Below are 14712 nucleotides of genomic sequence, written 5' to 3'. Positions count from 1 at the left end.
CTGTAGCCGTTCACTATCTGTAAAGCACCTTAGGACATTCAGCTGTTGGGCAAGGATGGTAATTTAGAAATGATCTATAATCACCACCAGAAGACAGACACAAAAAAGCTGGAGTAACTCAGCGGGACAGGCAGCATCTCTGGAGAGAAGGAATGGGTGACGTTTCGGGTCGAGACTCTTCTTCAGACTGTAATTACCTCCATCCTGATTAAGCCATGATTAAAATTCTCACCCTCACTTTAAACCCCTCCATGATCACCCTTGCCTCTATCTCTGTCGTACTTTAAGCAGAGGGGCTGCGTAAACATCCGTGAATGGTTTTCTCAGTCACGGAGTCGTAGAGTGGAAACAGGCCCTTCAGCACAACTTGCCCACACCGGTAGAGTCTTGCTCTGATGATGCTCAGAATAGACTGGACTATCTGGAGTCTGCTGCCCAATTCACTTGACTGGGAGGTAACTAGAACCTAAGGCCTGGGTATGTTGGTCAGGAAAGGCTGCTTATACTGACAATAACATCTCCTCAACCTGATTGAGAATGATCAGCCATGATCACATTGAATGGTGGTGCTGGCTCGAAGGGCCGAATGGCCTACTCCTGCACCTATTGTCTATTGTTACAAGTATTCCACATCCCCAAAACATAGAGCATAGAACAGCACAGGAACAGGCCCTTCAGCCCACAATGTCCATGCCAAATATCATGCCAAGTTAAACTAATTTCCTTTGCCTGAATGTGATCCATATCCCTCCACTACATGTGTCTACCTAAAGGCATCTTAAATATCACTATCGTATCTTCCTCCACCATCATCCCTGGCAACACACATTCTAGGCACCCACAACTCTCTGTATAAATAACTTCAAGAGAGTCAAGTGTTTTATTGCTATACCAGACCAAGTGGACCCGTTGGGCCCAAACCTCTCCTGCATTGGTGCAGCACCCTCTCCTCCCCCCTTCCCCTCCCCTCCCCTCCCTCCCTTACCCCCCTTCCCCTCCCCCTCCCTCCTCACCACCCCCCTCCCCCCACTCCCCCCTCCCCTCCCCCCATCCCCCTCAACCCCCCTTATCCCCCCCTCCCTCCCTCCCTAGGAGAAAGATTTAAACTTTAAAATGTGAATAACTTAAAAAATATAACACCGATTTCAATGAAGCTTGTTCCATTAGCACCAAAGGGACGACGGTGAGTAAGGTGGGCCTAAAATTGTCGTGCTATCGTGTACCATTTTGGCTGTAGTTCAGGAACAAACAAACAAACAAACAAACAAACGAGAGTTTTATTATACAGATAGAACAATGAAATTCTTACTTGCTGCAGCACAACACAATGCAAGAACTTGCTCCCTACATCTCCTTTAAACTTTGTCCCTCTCATCTTAAAGTCATGCCCTCTGGTCTTTGACATTTCTACTCTGGGAGAAAGGTTCTGGCTGTCTGTTTTAATATAAAATGATGCCTTTCATAATTTTACATACTTCTATCATGCCTTCCCACAACCTCTGACGTTTCATGGAAAACAACTCAAGTTTGTTCCATCTTTCCTTGTAGCTGGAGCCCACATCTTCAGGCAGCATTCTGGTAAACCACCTCTGCACCCTTTCCAAAGCCTCCACATCCTTCCTGTAAAGGGGCGGCCAGAACTGCACTCAATACTTCAAATGCAGCCTAACCCAAGTCCTCCACTGGTGCAGCATGAGCTCCTGAACTTTGTACTCAATGCCCCATCAATGAATGCAAGCATACCAAGAGCTAGATACAGCTCTTAAGGATAGCGGAGTCAGGGGGTATGGGGAGAAGGCAGGAACGGGGTACTGATTGGGAATGATCAGCCATGATCACATTGAATGGCGGTGCTGGCTCGAAGGGCCGAATGGCCTCCTCCTGCACCTATTGTCTATTGTCTAAATGCTTTCTTTACCACTTAATCTATTTGTGTTGCCATTTTTAGAGACCTATTAAGTCATAGAGTCTTCGAGCGATACACCATGGAAACAGGCCCTTCAGACCAATTTGCCCATGCCAATCATCATGCCCCAACTACAGTAGTCCCACCTGCCTGCATTTGGCCCATATCCCTCTAAAACTATCCTATCCCCGCACACTAACACTATCTGACACTAGGGACGTTTACAGTGTTACCTATTGACCTCCAAACCTGCACGTCTTCGGAGTGTGGGGGGAAACCGGAGATCCCGGAGAAAACCTATGCAGGTCTCGGGGAGAACGCACAAACTCCGTACAGGCAGCACCCGTAGTCAGGATGGAACCCGAGCCTCTGGCGCTGTGAGGCAGCAACTCCGAACCAGTCTGGTTCAGGGAAATGTAATCGCCTCGGTGTAGTGGAAAGAGGAACAGAGTTAGTGCTTTGTGTTAAAGTCTCTTTATCAGAACTGGAAAGTGGAGAAGTTTACAGAGAGGGTGGGGAAGGGCGGACACAACAAAGGGAATACCTCTGATATGGTGAGACCAGGGTTGCCACAGTAATTAGTGCAAGTGAGGAGGTGGTGATGTACTCTTGTTCATAGCGATGTGGCTCAATAGAGTGAGATTGAATGTTGCCCTTCACACCACAAATATCATTTAGTTTTACTCAAATTAAGGTCCGTGTTGGGGTCAAAAGAGAATTCAAGCCATTGTGATATCAGATATGACATTTTTTTCACACACTTGATCAACATTCCTCCCTTAATTCTTGATTAGTACGGGTGTCAAAGATTATGGGGAGAAGGCAGGAGAATTGGGTTAAGAGGGAAAGATAGCTCAGCCATGATTGAATGGTGGAGTGGACTTGATGGGCCGAATTGCCTAATTCTGTTCTTGTGACATGAATTTAACCTGGCCACTGAACTTTAATCCCAACTTCCTTTCCTTTGAAAGTGAACTAATTTATTATTATTTTTTATTGTGCGTTTGTGGAACGAGCTGCCGGAGGAGGTAGTTGAGGCAGGGACTATCGCAATGTTTAAGAAACAGTTAGACAGGTACATGGATAGGGCAGGTTTAGAGGGATATGGAGCAAACGCAGGCAGGTGGGACTAGTGTAGATGGGACATGTTGGCCGGTGCGGGCAAGTTAGACCAAAGGGCCAATTTCCACTCCTCTATGACTCTATGACTCCATAGTCAACTCCTCAAAACCCTCAATTCCTTTATCTTTCAAATAGTTGTCTACTTCGTCTTTACATATATCCTACAATCTAACCTCCATAACACTCTATGGCAGAGAATTCCAAGGGCCAAACATTCTGTTTCCACGCTGTATGACATTATTAGGACGTTAAAAGTGCCACTGTTTGCCTCCTGTTTTAATTGTGATTGGATGTTGTAACATAATCAAGACTTGACATTATTGTTATAAAGCTCTGGTGAAGGAACGCTCCCTTGCCCTTGCTGAGACCCTCCGACTTAGACACAGTTGACACCAGGGTGACTCATTGCTGCAGAGTGCGTTTGGATGCATTGATATCATGGCAGGTGCAAGATGAATGGAACGACTTTCGTTATGAGCTTGTTGCAACTTTTCACTCTGCCCACTATTACTCGACCCGCTATTGCTACCCAGAAGTGTTGGAAGGTAAAACCACATCCAAAGTCGCCGTAACCGGCACTGCAAGTTGGGCGGCATTGTGGTGAGGCGGTAGAGTTGCTGCCTTACAGCGCCAGAGACCCCGTTTTGATCCTGGCTAGGGTGTGCTTGTCTGTACGGAGTTTGTACGTTCTTCCCGTGACCTGCGTGGGTATTCTCCGAGAACTTTAGTTTCCTCCCGCACTCCAAAGACGTACAGGTTTGTAGGTTAATTGGCTTGGTATATATGTAAAGATTGTCAAGAGTTGAAGAAGGGTCTCGACAAGAAACGTCACCCATTCCTTCTCCCCAGAGATGCTGCCTGACCCGCTGAGTTACTCCAGCATTTTGTGCCTACCTGTTGATGGAACTCCATGTCCTCTCAGAGGTTGACTGGACAAGTCGTGTTATCATCTTTCATAGAAACATAGAAACTAGGTGCAGGAGTAGGCCATTCGGCCCTTCGAGCCTGCACCGCCATTCAATATGATCATGGCTGATCATCCAACTCAGTATCCTGTACCTGCCTTCTCTCCATACCCCCTGATCCCTTTAGCCACAAGGGCCACATCTAACTCCCTCTTAAATATAGCAAATGAACTGGCCTCAACTACCTTCTGTGGCAGAGAATTCCACAGATTCACCACTCTGTGTGAAAAAAAACTTTCTCATCTTGATCTTAAAAGACTTCCCCCTTATCCTTAAACTGTGACCCCTTGTTCTGGACTTATCATGTGTTCCTTCCTCTCCTAACGAGAGGCATTAGTTTGCTGGTAATGCCTTTAGTAATCCTACGTAACTCAATCACCTCATCATTCCGTGGTCGATTAACAGAGTCCCTCGTTAACATCTTGCACTACATCCTCCATGTAGGTCAAAGCCACTCATTAATCTGTGTTGTTCTTTTCCAGGTTATTGAAACATTGTCCTTTTTATCCTACACTGCAGTCGCACAAAGTAAAGGATTCTGGTAAGTAGAACCTTATTGAATCCCGTACACAATGTGTTTACTTGAGTGCAATAAAAGTCTACCGCTTTGGTTCCAAGGATGTTTGTTTTGTTGTCTACGATACAATTTGATGAGTTTAAGAGAGAGTTAGATAGAGCTCTGGGAACTAGTGGAATCAAGAGATATGGGGAGAAGTTGGGCATAGGTTACTGATTGTGGATGATCAGCCATGATCACAATGAAGGATATTCTTGCTATTGAGGGCGTGCAGCGTAGGTTTACTAGGTTAATTCCCGGAATGGCAGGACTATCATATGTTGAAAGACTGGAGCGACTAGCCTTGTATACACTGGAATTTAGAAGGATGAGAGGGGATCTTATTGAAACGTATAAGATTATTAAGGGGTTGGACACGTCAGAGGCAGGAAACATGTTCCCAATGTTGGGGGAGTCCAGAACAAGGGGCCACAGTTTAAGAATAAGGGGTAGGCCATTTAGAACTGAGATGAGGAAAAACCTTTTTCAGTCAGAGAGTTGTGAATCTGTGGAATTCTCTGCCTCAGAAGGCAGTGGAGGCCAATTCTCTGAATGCATTCAAGAGAGAGCTAATTGGCTTCAGTGATAAATTGTTCATTGCCCCTAGTGTGTGTGGGATAGTGTTAGTGTGGGGGGATTGCTGGTCGGCACGGACTCGGTGGGCTGAAGGGCCTGTTTCTGTTCTGTATCTCTAAACTAAACTAAACGCAGCACTGTCCGTGACATAGCGTGTGCTCTTGGGTTAGATGTTGAAGGCTCGCGTTGATATTATAATGCCGTCCAATATATTGGTGACGCAATGCTCAAAATTAGTCGCCAGAGAGATTTTCGACCACAAGGTTCTGAATGATTATTTCTGATGTCACTCGCAGATCTGCTGATGATACTGAAAGGTCAGTTAGAGTGTTGTGAATCTGTGGAATTCTCTGCCTCAGAAGGCAGTGGAGGCCAATTCTCTGAATGCATTCAAGAGAGAGCTGGATAGAGGTCTTAAGGATAGCGGAGTCAGGGGGTATGGGGAGAAGGCAGGAACGGGGTACTGATTGAGAATGATCAGCCATGATCACATTGAATGGCGGTGCTGGCTCGAAGGGCCGAATGGCCTCCTCCTGCACCTATTGTCTATTGAATGGCGGTGCTGGCTCGAAGGGCCGAATGGCCTCTTCCTGCACCTATTTTCTATGTTAATACGATAGAACTTTATTTATCCCAGGGCGGAAATTGGGGCACCAGGCGGAAGAGGGCTCTGCCCGAGCCGGCTGCCTGCCCCTTTTCCGGGGTTACGTCTGCGCCCGGGTGCGGTTAGAGAGGGACTATGCGCTGTCCACGGGCACCCTGGGGGATTTCCGGGACCGCTGGGCACCGCGAGGGGTGGAATGCATCCTTAATAAGGATGGTGATTATAGTTGTATAATAGTTTATTTAGTATCAAAGAATATTTGTTTGACTTGTATTATGATGGTGGGATTTGTTTCAATTTATTTCGCACTCTGCATGTTACTTGTAAATAATTGAATAAGTTATTTTTTGGTTAAAAGAAAGGAGAGAAATTGGTCATAAAACTCAACAAGATACATGAAACATGAAATTAAAGTGATGAGTGGAAAGTCCAGGATTGAGGATGTTCAAAGATTGGGGGGGGGTGGGTTGGTGGGGGAAGGGTAGTCAGGCTACCCCATGACCTAAGAAGGATAGTGTTAATGTACGGGGATCGCTGGGCGGCACGGACTTGGTGGGCCGAAAAGGCCTGTTTCCGGCTGTATATATATGATATGATATGATATGATAAGGGTCTCGACCCGAAACGTCACCCATTCCTTCTCTCCCAAGATTTTAGATATTTTTTTTAGATTTAGAGATACAGCGCGGAAACAGGCCCTTCGGCCCACCAGGTCGGCGCCGCCCAGTGATCCCCGCACATTAACACTATCCTACACCCCCTAGGGACAATTTTTACATTTGCCCAGCCAATTAACCTACATACCTGTACGTCTTTGAAGTGTGGGAGGAAACCGAAGATCTCGGAGAAAACCCACGCAGGTCGCGGGGAGAACGTACAAACTCCGTACAGACGGCGCCCGTAGTCAGGATCGAACCTGAGTCCCCGGCGCTGCATTCGCTGTAAGGCAGCAACCCTACCGCTGCGCCACCGTGCCGAGATGCTGCCTGACCCGCTGAGTTACTCCAGCATTTTGTGTCTACTTCGTGATAGAAGTGGGAGGAGTTGTACCGTTTGATAGCCTCAGGGAAAAGGGATCTCCTGTGGTGTTCTGTGCTGTTTCTTGGTGGAAGGGAGATATATTAGCCTTATAGAGTTTTAAAAAATTGAAAAGCAATTTCCATTGAAATATAAATCTTTTAGGGAGAGATTTACTTTTGTGATACATTGGGGAAACAGGCCCATCTGGTTGCCCTTTGAGTCAACCTAGTAACTTGGTAAAGCTCTTGAGTCAATCCAGTGGAACTATCATATTGGCACCGTGAAGGAACCTTGACTTGGTGTCTGGAGAAGGTCAACTCTGATGAAGACCATTTGCTTCATTTACTTCAGTTCAGTAGAGGAAGCATGGTGGTGTAGTGGTAGAGTTGCTGCCTCACAGCGCCAGAGTCCCGGGTTCGATCCTGACCGCGGGCGCTGTCTGTACGGAGTTTGTACGTTCTCCCTGCGCCACCATGGGTTTTCTCTGGGAGCTCCTGTTTCCTCCCACCCTCCAAAGACGTACAAGTTTGTAGGTTAATTGGCTTCTGCAAATTGTCCCCTAGTGTGTGTGGGATAGTGTATGAGGTGATTGCTGGTTGGCGTGGACTCGGTGGGCCGAAGGGGTCTGTTTCCACACGGTATCTCTAAGCTAAAGTCTAAAGGTGAAGGTGTAACACCCACATTGAGGTTAACAAATTCCATCTTTTTCCAGTGCCTTCCCGACTGAAGACAGCTTGGCCGATGAAGATATCTACAGTGGGCTCTCCGATGTTATTGAGTAAGTACAACTTATTGCCCCAACCTTCTACCGTCCCCACAGTCGGAACACTCACCACCCTCTGTGAATAAAACCTTCCCCGCGCATCTCCTTTAAACGTTGTCCTTCTTGCCTTAAAGCTATGCCCTCTAGTATTTGATACTTCCACACGATCTTTGCACCCTCTTAATTTCATATACTTCCATCAGGTCTCCCATCAACCTCTTGCATTCCAAAGAAAATAATTCCAATCTGTTCAAACATATTAACTCCACTTCCCATTCCCACAATGACCTTTCTGTCCTGGGCCTCCTCCATTATCAGAGTGAGGCCAAGCGCAAATTGGAGGAACAGCACCTCATATTTTGCTTGGGCAGCTTACACCCCAGCGGTATGAACATTGTCTTCTCTAATTTCAAGTAGCCTTTGCATTCCCTCTCTCTCCATCCCCTCCCCACTCTAGTCATCCTGCTAGTTTCACTGTTTGTATCCCTTCATTGTCACCTCTTCCCCAGCCAACAATGGACCATTTCAAACAAATTTTTTTTTTAAAAACGTGGCCACGAGAAAACGCCATATAAACTCCATACAGACAGCACCCGTAGATCGAACCTGGGACTCTGGCGCTGTAAGGCAGCAACTCTACCGCTGCACCACCCATAGGACAAGGATAGGACATCTTTGGATAGGACAACCTTCTCATCCCAAATAGTAGCGTGGGTGGTACGTGTCCCGGTAATATTTTGGACAGAAGCAGAGATGATAATTTGCTGAATTATGGCTATGTTGCCGCTGCAGTTTGAGGGATAGTTAGTTGCCTCACAGTGCCAGAGACCCAGGTTTGATCCTGACTACAGGTGCTGTCTGTGCGGAGTTTGTCCATGCTCTCTGTGAGCACGTAAAAATTGTAAATTGTTCCTAGTGTGCAGTAGTATGTGTGTTTGGGGATCACTGGTCGGCATGGATGTGGTGGGCCGAAGGGCCTATTTCCACGCTGTATCTCTAAACTAAACTAAACTAAACTAAACAATTAATAGAGGCCCCAAAGTGTGGGTCTATATTCCCTAGAGTTTAGAAGAATGAGGGGGTCATCTTGCTCAAACATGTAAGATAATAAGAGTAGCACAGATGTTAGAGGTTATGGGGAGAAGGCAAGATAATGGGGTTAGGAGGGAGAGATAGATCAGCCATGAATGAATGGTGGAGTAGACTTGATGGGCCGAATAGCCTAATCCTACTATCACTTATGATATACTTGATATACTTAAGGGGTTGGAGAGGCTAGATGCGGGAAGATTGTTCCCGATGTTGGGGAAGTTCAGAACTAGGAGTCACAGCTTAAGGATAAGGGGGAAGTCTTTTAGGACCGAGATGAGAAAACATTTCTTCACACAGAGAGTGGTGAGTCTGTGGAATTCTCTGCCACAGAAGGTAGTTGAGGCCAGTTCATTGGCTATATTTAAGAGGGAGTTAGATGTGGCCCTTGTGGCTAAAGGGATCAGGGGGCATGGAGAGAAGGCAGGTACGGGTTACTGAGCTAGATGCTCTGCCATGATCATATTGAATGGCGGAGCAGGCTCGAAGGGCAGAATGGCCTACTCCTGTACCTATTTTCTATGTTTTCTATGTTTCTATGATCTTATGAGAAGCTGAGGGGACTTGATCGGGTGGATATTGAGATGTTGTCCCTATGATGGTCGGATGTAGTGTGAGAGGATTGAATGAAAGCACGCAGACCAGCGGACAGAGTTGACCAAATGTCCCATCCATTTATGGATCTGCCTACACCCAGCCCACTAATAACACAGCCGGTACTCTCCCAATGGTTGCCAGTGGCTGCCAAGCACTTGGCAGTCTCAGAACAACATACTGTTTTCTTTCTCCGCGCATAGTGATCCGGGAGAGGAAGACGATGACCTTTATGATTGCGTGGAGGATGAAGATGATGAAGGTGGTGAAATCTATGAAGATTTGATGAGGACTGAGGTTTCGATGGCACCGGTATGCACTGCCATCCCCAACATTTCTAAGTCTCTTTCCTTCTAATGCATCCTAGGCCCGCTGGTTCTCTTACAAGAGGCTGGGTCAAGACTATTGTGGGGGGCATTCAAGCATAGAGGACATCACAGGTGTTTTGACCCTATAGGTTGACAATTTTCTCTTCCCTTTCTCTTCCAAAAAGGAGAGTCAAGAATGTTTTATTGCCATGTTTCCCGGATAAAACAATGAAATTAATTCTTACTTGCAGCAACACAACAGAATATGTAAACATAGTACTGTAAGCAATCAAATAAATGAGAAAACAAGTTTGGTATGTATATATATATATTTATAATATATATACTTGGTCCACTTGGTCTAGTATATATATATATATATATATACTAGACCAAGACCAAGTATACTATGTATATATATATATATATATATATATATGTATACTATATATATGTATACTATATATATACACATCAAGTGAGTGTGTGTGTGTTCTGTCTGTATATATATGTATGTGCGTGTGAATATGTGTGCATATACACACACACACACACACACACACATATATATATGTATGTGCATGTGAATATGTGTGTATATATATATATATATATATAATCACGGGGCCGTACACACACACACATATATATATGTGTGTGTGTGTGTGTATATATGTGTGTGTGTATGTATATATACACACATATTCACACGCACATACACATATATATACAGACAGAACACACGCACACACACGCACACCTGATGTGTATATATATGGTATACATATAGATGGTAGCATATATCTATATATATATCTATCCATAATATATATATACATATACTAGACCAAGTGGACCCGTTGAGCCCATTCCTCGTAGAGGGGGGACAGGGATGGGGAGAGGGTGTCACTGACGTCGGCCCCGTGATTATATATATATATATATATATATATATATATATATACACAAAATGCTGGAGTAACTCAGCAGGTCGGGCAGCATCCTACTAAGGGTCTCGACCCGAAACGTCACCCATTCCTTCTCTCCTGAGATGCAGTAGGACCTGCTGAGTTACTCCAGCATTTTGTGAATAAATACCTTCGATTTGTACCAGCATCTGCAGTTATTTTCCTACACATATAGAGAAGATGGATACACAAAGCTGGAGTAACCCAGCGGGTCAGGCAGCTTCTCTGGAGAAAATAGGCGACGTTTCTGGTCGAGACCCTTCTTCAGATGTACATATATATGTATATATATACCCACACACACATGAAGCAAACAAACAGTAATAGTGCAAAAAGACAAAACTATGGCCCCCAAGTCTATGTAGTTTAGAGCTTGTTGGAGGTTGCAGTGTTTAATGGCCTGATGGCTTTGGGGAAGATGCTGCTCCTGAACCTGGACGTTACAGTTTTCAGGATGGTGAACGGTTGATCAGCAATTAAACCGTTGATATCATCACCATTTTATTCTTCTACCTACACTGTCTTCAGTGAACGCCGATATTTGTACATTTGCGTAAATAGTCTTTGGTAACCGGCGAGCAATATTAAAGAGATATTCAAGTTCACCACACCTGTTAATTGGAACCTGTATTTCAACCTCAGAGACAGATGGAAATCGACAAACGGACCTGTTGTCTTCAGGAGATCAGGCAGACGGAGGAGAAATACACAGCAACGTTAGAATCCATTCATCAGGTACGGCCGAAACTAGTCCATCACTGTCTACCAGCCTCTCTGTACACTGCCCAAAGTGGGATAGCACGGTGGCGCAGCGATAGAGTTGCTGCCTTACAGCGGTAGAGTTGCTGCCTTACAGCGAATGCAACGCCGGAGACCCGGGTTCGAGCCCGACGACGGGTGCTGTCTGTACGGAGTTTGTACGTTCTCCCCGTGACCTGCGTGGGTTTTCTCCGAGATCTTCGGTTTCCTCCCACACTCCAAAGACGTACACGTATATAGGTTAATTGGCTTGTTAAATGTAAGAATTGTCCCTATTTGGTATAGGATAGTGTTAATGTGCAGGGATCGCTGGTCAGCATGGAGCCGGTGGGACCTGTTTCCACGCTGTATCTTTAAACTAAACTAAACTAAAGTGCTGGAGTAACTCAGCAGGTCAGGCAACATCTGTGGAGGAAATGATTAGGTGACATTTTGGATCAGGACCCTTCTTCAGATGGGGTTCCAACATGAAACATCCCCTATCCAATCGCTCCACAGATGCTGCCTGACCCACTTGAGTTGCTCCAACACTTTGTGTTTTGGTCAATATTCCAGAGTCTTGCAGTTCTTTGCATCCCCACCATCACTAGCCAGCTCTTGCCCCATCTCTTCCCTTCACCTCTTTCTGCCACCTATATTCCCCTCCACCCTATCAGTCTGAAGAAGGGTCCTGACCATTTCCCTCCACAGATGCTGCCTGACCTGTTGAGTTCTTCCTGCACTTTTGCTGGAACTTTTGCTCAGGATTCTATCATCTGCAGTTCCTCGTGCCTTACAGTGCCAGGGACCTGGGTTCGATCTTGACTATGGGTGCTGTTTGTACGGCGTTTGTACGTTCTCCCTGTGACCATGTGGGTTTTCTCCAGGTACTCCGGTTTCCTCCCACACTTGAAGACATACAGGTTTGTAGGTTAATTGTCCATAGTATGCAGGATCGAACTACTGTATGGGTGATCGCTGGTCGGTGTGGACTCAGTGGGAGGAAGGACCTGTTTCCACGTTGTATCTCTGAACTAAAGTAAAATTTGGAGGCACCAAAGTGGAGGAGGGGTTTGGATCTCATCACCACCCATCAACCTTGGTCCAGGGGTAGTCGAAGCCATTCCACAGACATGGGTATGGGTGCACTACGTTAACAGGCCTGGATAGAGTGGATGTGGAGAGGATGTAGGCGAGTCTAGGACTAGAGGTCACAGCCTCAGAATTAAAGGACGTTCCTTTAGGAAGGAGATGAGGAGTAATTTGTTTAGTCGGAGGGAGGTGAATCTGTGGAATTAATTGCCACAGATGATGGTGGAGGCCAAGTCAATGGATATTTTTAAGGCAGAGATAGATAAATTCTTGATTCTTGATTAGTATGTGTGTCATGGGGTTTTGGGGAGAAGGCAGGAGAATGGGGTTGAGAGGGAGAGAGAGATCAGCCATGATTGATTGGTGGAGTAGACTTGATGGGCCGAATGGCCTAATTCCGCTCCTAGAACTTATGAACTTAAAGTGCACACCTCTCACGGTGATCGTAGCTATCCGATGGACTAACCCAGAGTACACGACTTCACAGGGATTTCTGTTTCTGTCTTTGCAGCATTTTTATAAACCATTGCAACGATTTCTTGAGCCACGAGAGCTAGATGATATATTTATCAACATTGAGGTAAGCCGTTCGCTGCCCTGGTGTCTATGATTGTTGATGCAATCTCGATTTTAAAGCTAGGTATTTGGAATGTATCTACCATAGTTCTGAAAGGCAATGTGCTTCCAAAGTCCGGGCGCCACCTCCTTTAAGATCTCAGTGAAGCAACATCCGCAACTTGCTGAGCTCCCCACAGTCAGATATGAACAGAATGGGCAAGCAGGCTGCCCACTCATTTGTTGGCATGTTGGCGCAGCGGTAGAGTTAAGGGCCTTAAGAGCCTCTCCCAGTTACACGACTGCCGGCGACTGTCAAAGTCGTAACAGATCACTGAAATTTTATTTTACCCTACGACAATGACCCCGACAATGACCACGACAATGACCTCGACAATGACCACGACAATGACCACGACAATGACCCCGACAATGACCACGACAATGACCACGACAATGACCATGACAGTGACCGCGACAATGACCACAATGACCGTGACAATGACCGTGACAATGACCACGACAATGATCACGACAATGACCACGACAATGACCACGACAATGACCACGACAATGACCACGACAATGACCACGACAATGACCACGACAATGACCACGACAATGACCCAACAATGACCACGACAATGACCTCGACAATGACCACGAAAATGACCACGACAATGACCACGACAATGACCATGACAATGACCACGACAATGACCACGACAATGACCACGACAATGACCACGACAATAACCATAATGACCACGACAATGACCACGACAGTGACCACGACAATGACCACAATGACCACGACAATGACCACAACAATGCCGAGTCAGGTCGATACAAGTTACTTTTTTTGTGAAACCAGCACCTGGCTAAGAGATTACACCGTCTTCGGAAACATTGCCAAATTCCCACGCTTACCTGACCGTCAAACTGCCGCCTCCAATCTACCTGTCAAATGTCCTGACGGTAAATAAACTGGTTAAACAAAACTATCTTCTGGTATCTTCAAATGCCTTTTCTTAATTTAATATTACGTGCTTCTAAATGCATCTGCGACAACCTAGCAAACCTGGGGACAGCGTGCGACAGACAGCGCCCGCAATAAGCTACGGTACCTGGCGACAAGCCAGCTGTCGCCGAGAAATTTCTAGCAGGAAATTCTTTACTTGATGCGCTGAGATCCACTACGATTCATTGAAGACTCCTCACGATCATGCCCGCGACACCCCGGCAAACGTTCGGCGACAGCCTAGTCGCTGGCAATCGCCTTAAAATCGCCTAACTGGGACAGGCCCTTTACAGCGCTTACAGCGCCAGAGACTCGGGTTCGACCTCGACTATAGTTCTGTCTGTATGGAGTTTGTACGTTCTCCCTGAGACCTGCGTGGGTTTTCCCCGGGTGCTCCGGTTTCCTCCCACACTCCAGAGTCGTATAGATTTGTAGGCTAAGATATTTGGACCAGCGTTCCTCTTTATCTTGAGCGACGTTATTCCCTTATCATGTATCTGTACACTGTGGACGGCTCGATTGTAATCATGTATTGTCTTTCCGCTGACTGGTTAGCGCGCAACACGTGACACGTGACAATAAACTGAACTAAGCTCAACTCTACAGTAGGAGCATCATCATGCTAACTTTATACCTGTCTTGTCTCCACAGAAACTGCTGAACGTGCACAAGTCTTTATTAGAAGAAATTCAATCCTCCATCCTAGTGAAGAGTGCCCAGAACCTCTATGAAATCTTCAATAACTACAAGAAAAGGTGAGTGTTTGCCTGCTTTGTGGTGCTGGGATGCATCCAGACCCATCATCCTTGAATCTTTGAGGAGATGTGGTCTATGC

General features: G+C 46.0%; 1 protein-coding gene across 1 annotated transcript in view; it reads left to right on the top strand.

Moving 5' to 3' along the window:
• vav1 (vav guanine nucleotide exchange factor 1) overlaps positions 1-14712 on the top strand; it is a 91020-nt gene that overhangs the window by 35230 nt on the left and 41078 nt on the right. Inside the window, exons 3-8 of the mRNA XM_078429648.1 lie at positions 4476-4534; positions 7462-7527; positions 9399-9507; positions 11114-11206; positions 12813-12881; positions 14529-14632. Of these exons, the coding sequence (XP_078285774.1) occupies positions 4476-4534; positions 7462-7527; positions 9399-9507; positions 11114-11206; positions 12813-12881; positions 14529-14632 (500 nt within the window). The remainder of the gene's footprint in view (positions 1-4475; positions 4535-7461; positions 7528-9398; positions 9508-11113; positions 11207-12812; positions 12882-14528; positions 14633-14712) is intronic.

Source organism: Rhinoraja longicauda, chromosome 37, assembly GCF_053455715.1.
Source record: "Rhinoraja longicauda isolate Sanriku21f chromosome 37, sRhiLon1.1, whole genome shotgun sequence".
Taxonomy (NCBI): domain Eukaryota; kingdom Metazoa; phylum Chordata; class Chondrichthyes; order Rajiformes; family Arhynchobatidae; genus Rhinoraja; species Rhinoraja longicauda.
This window is presented reverse-complemented; position numbering and strand designations above follow the sequence as displayed.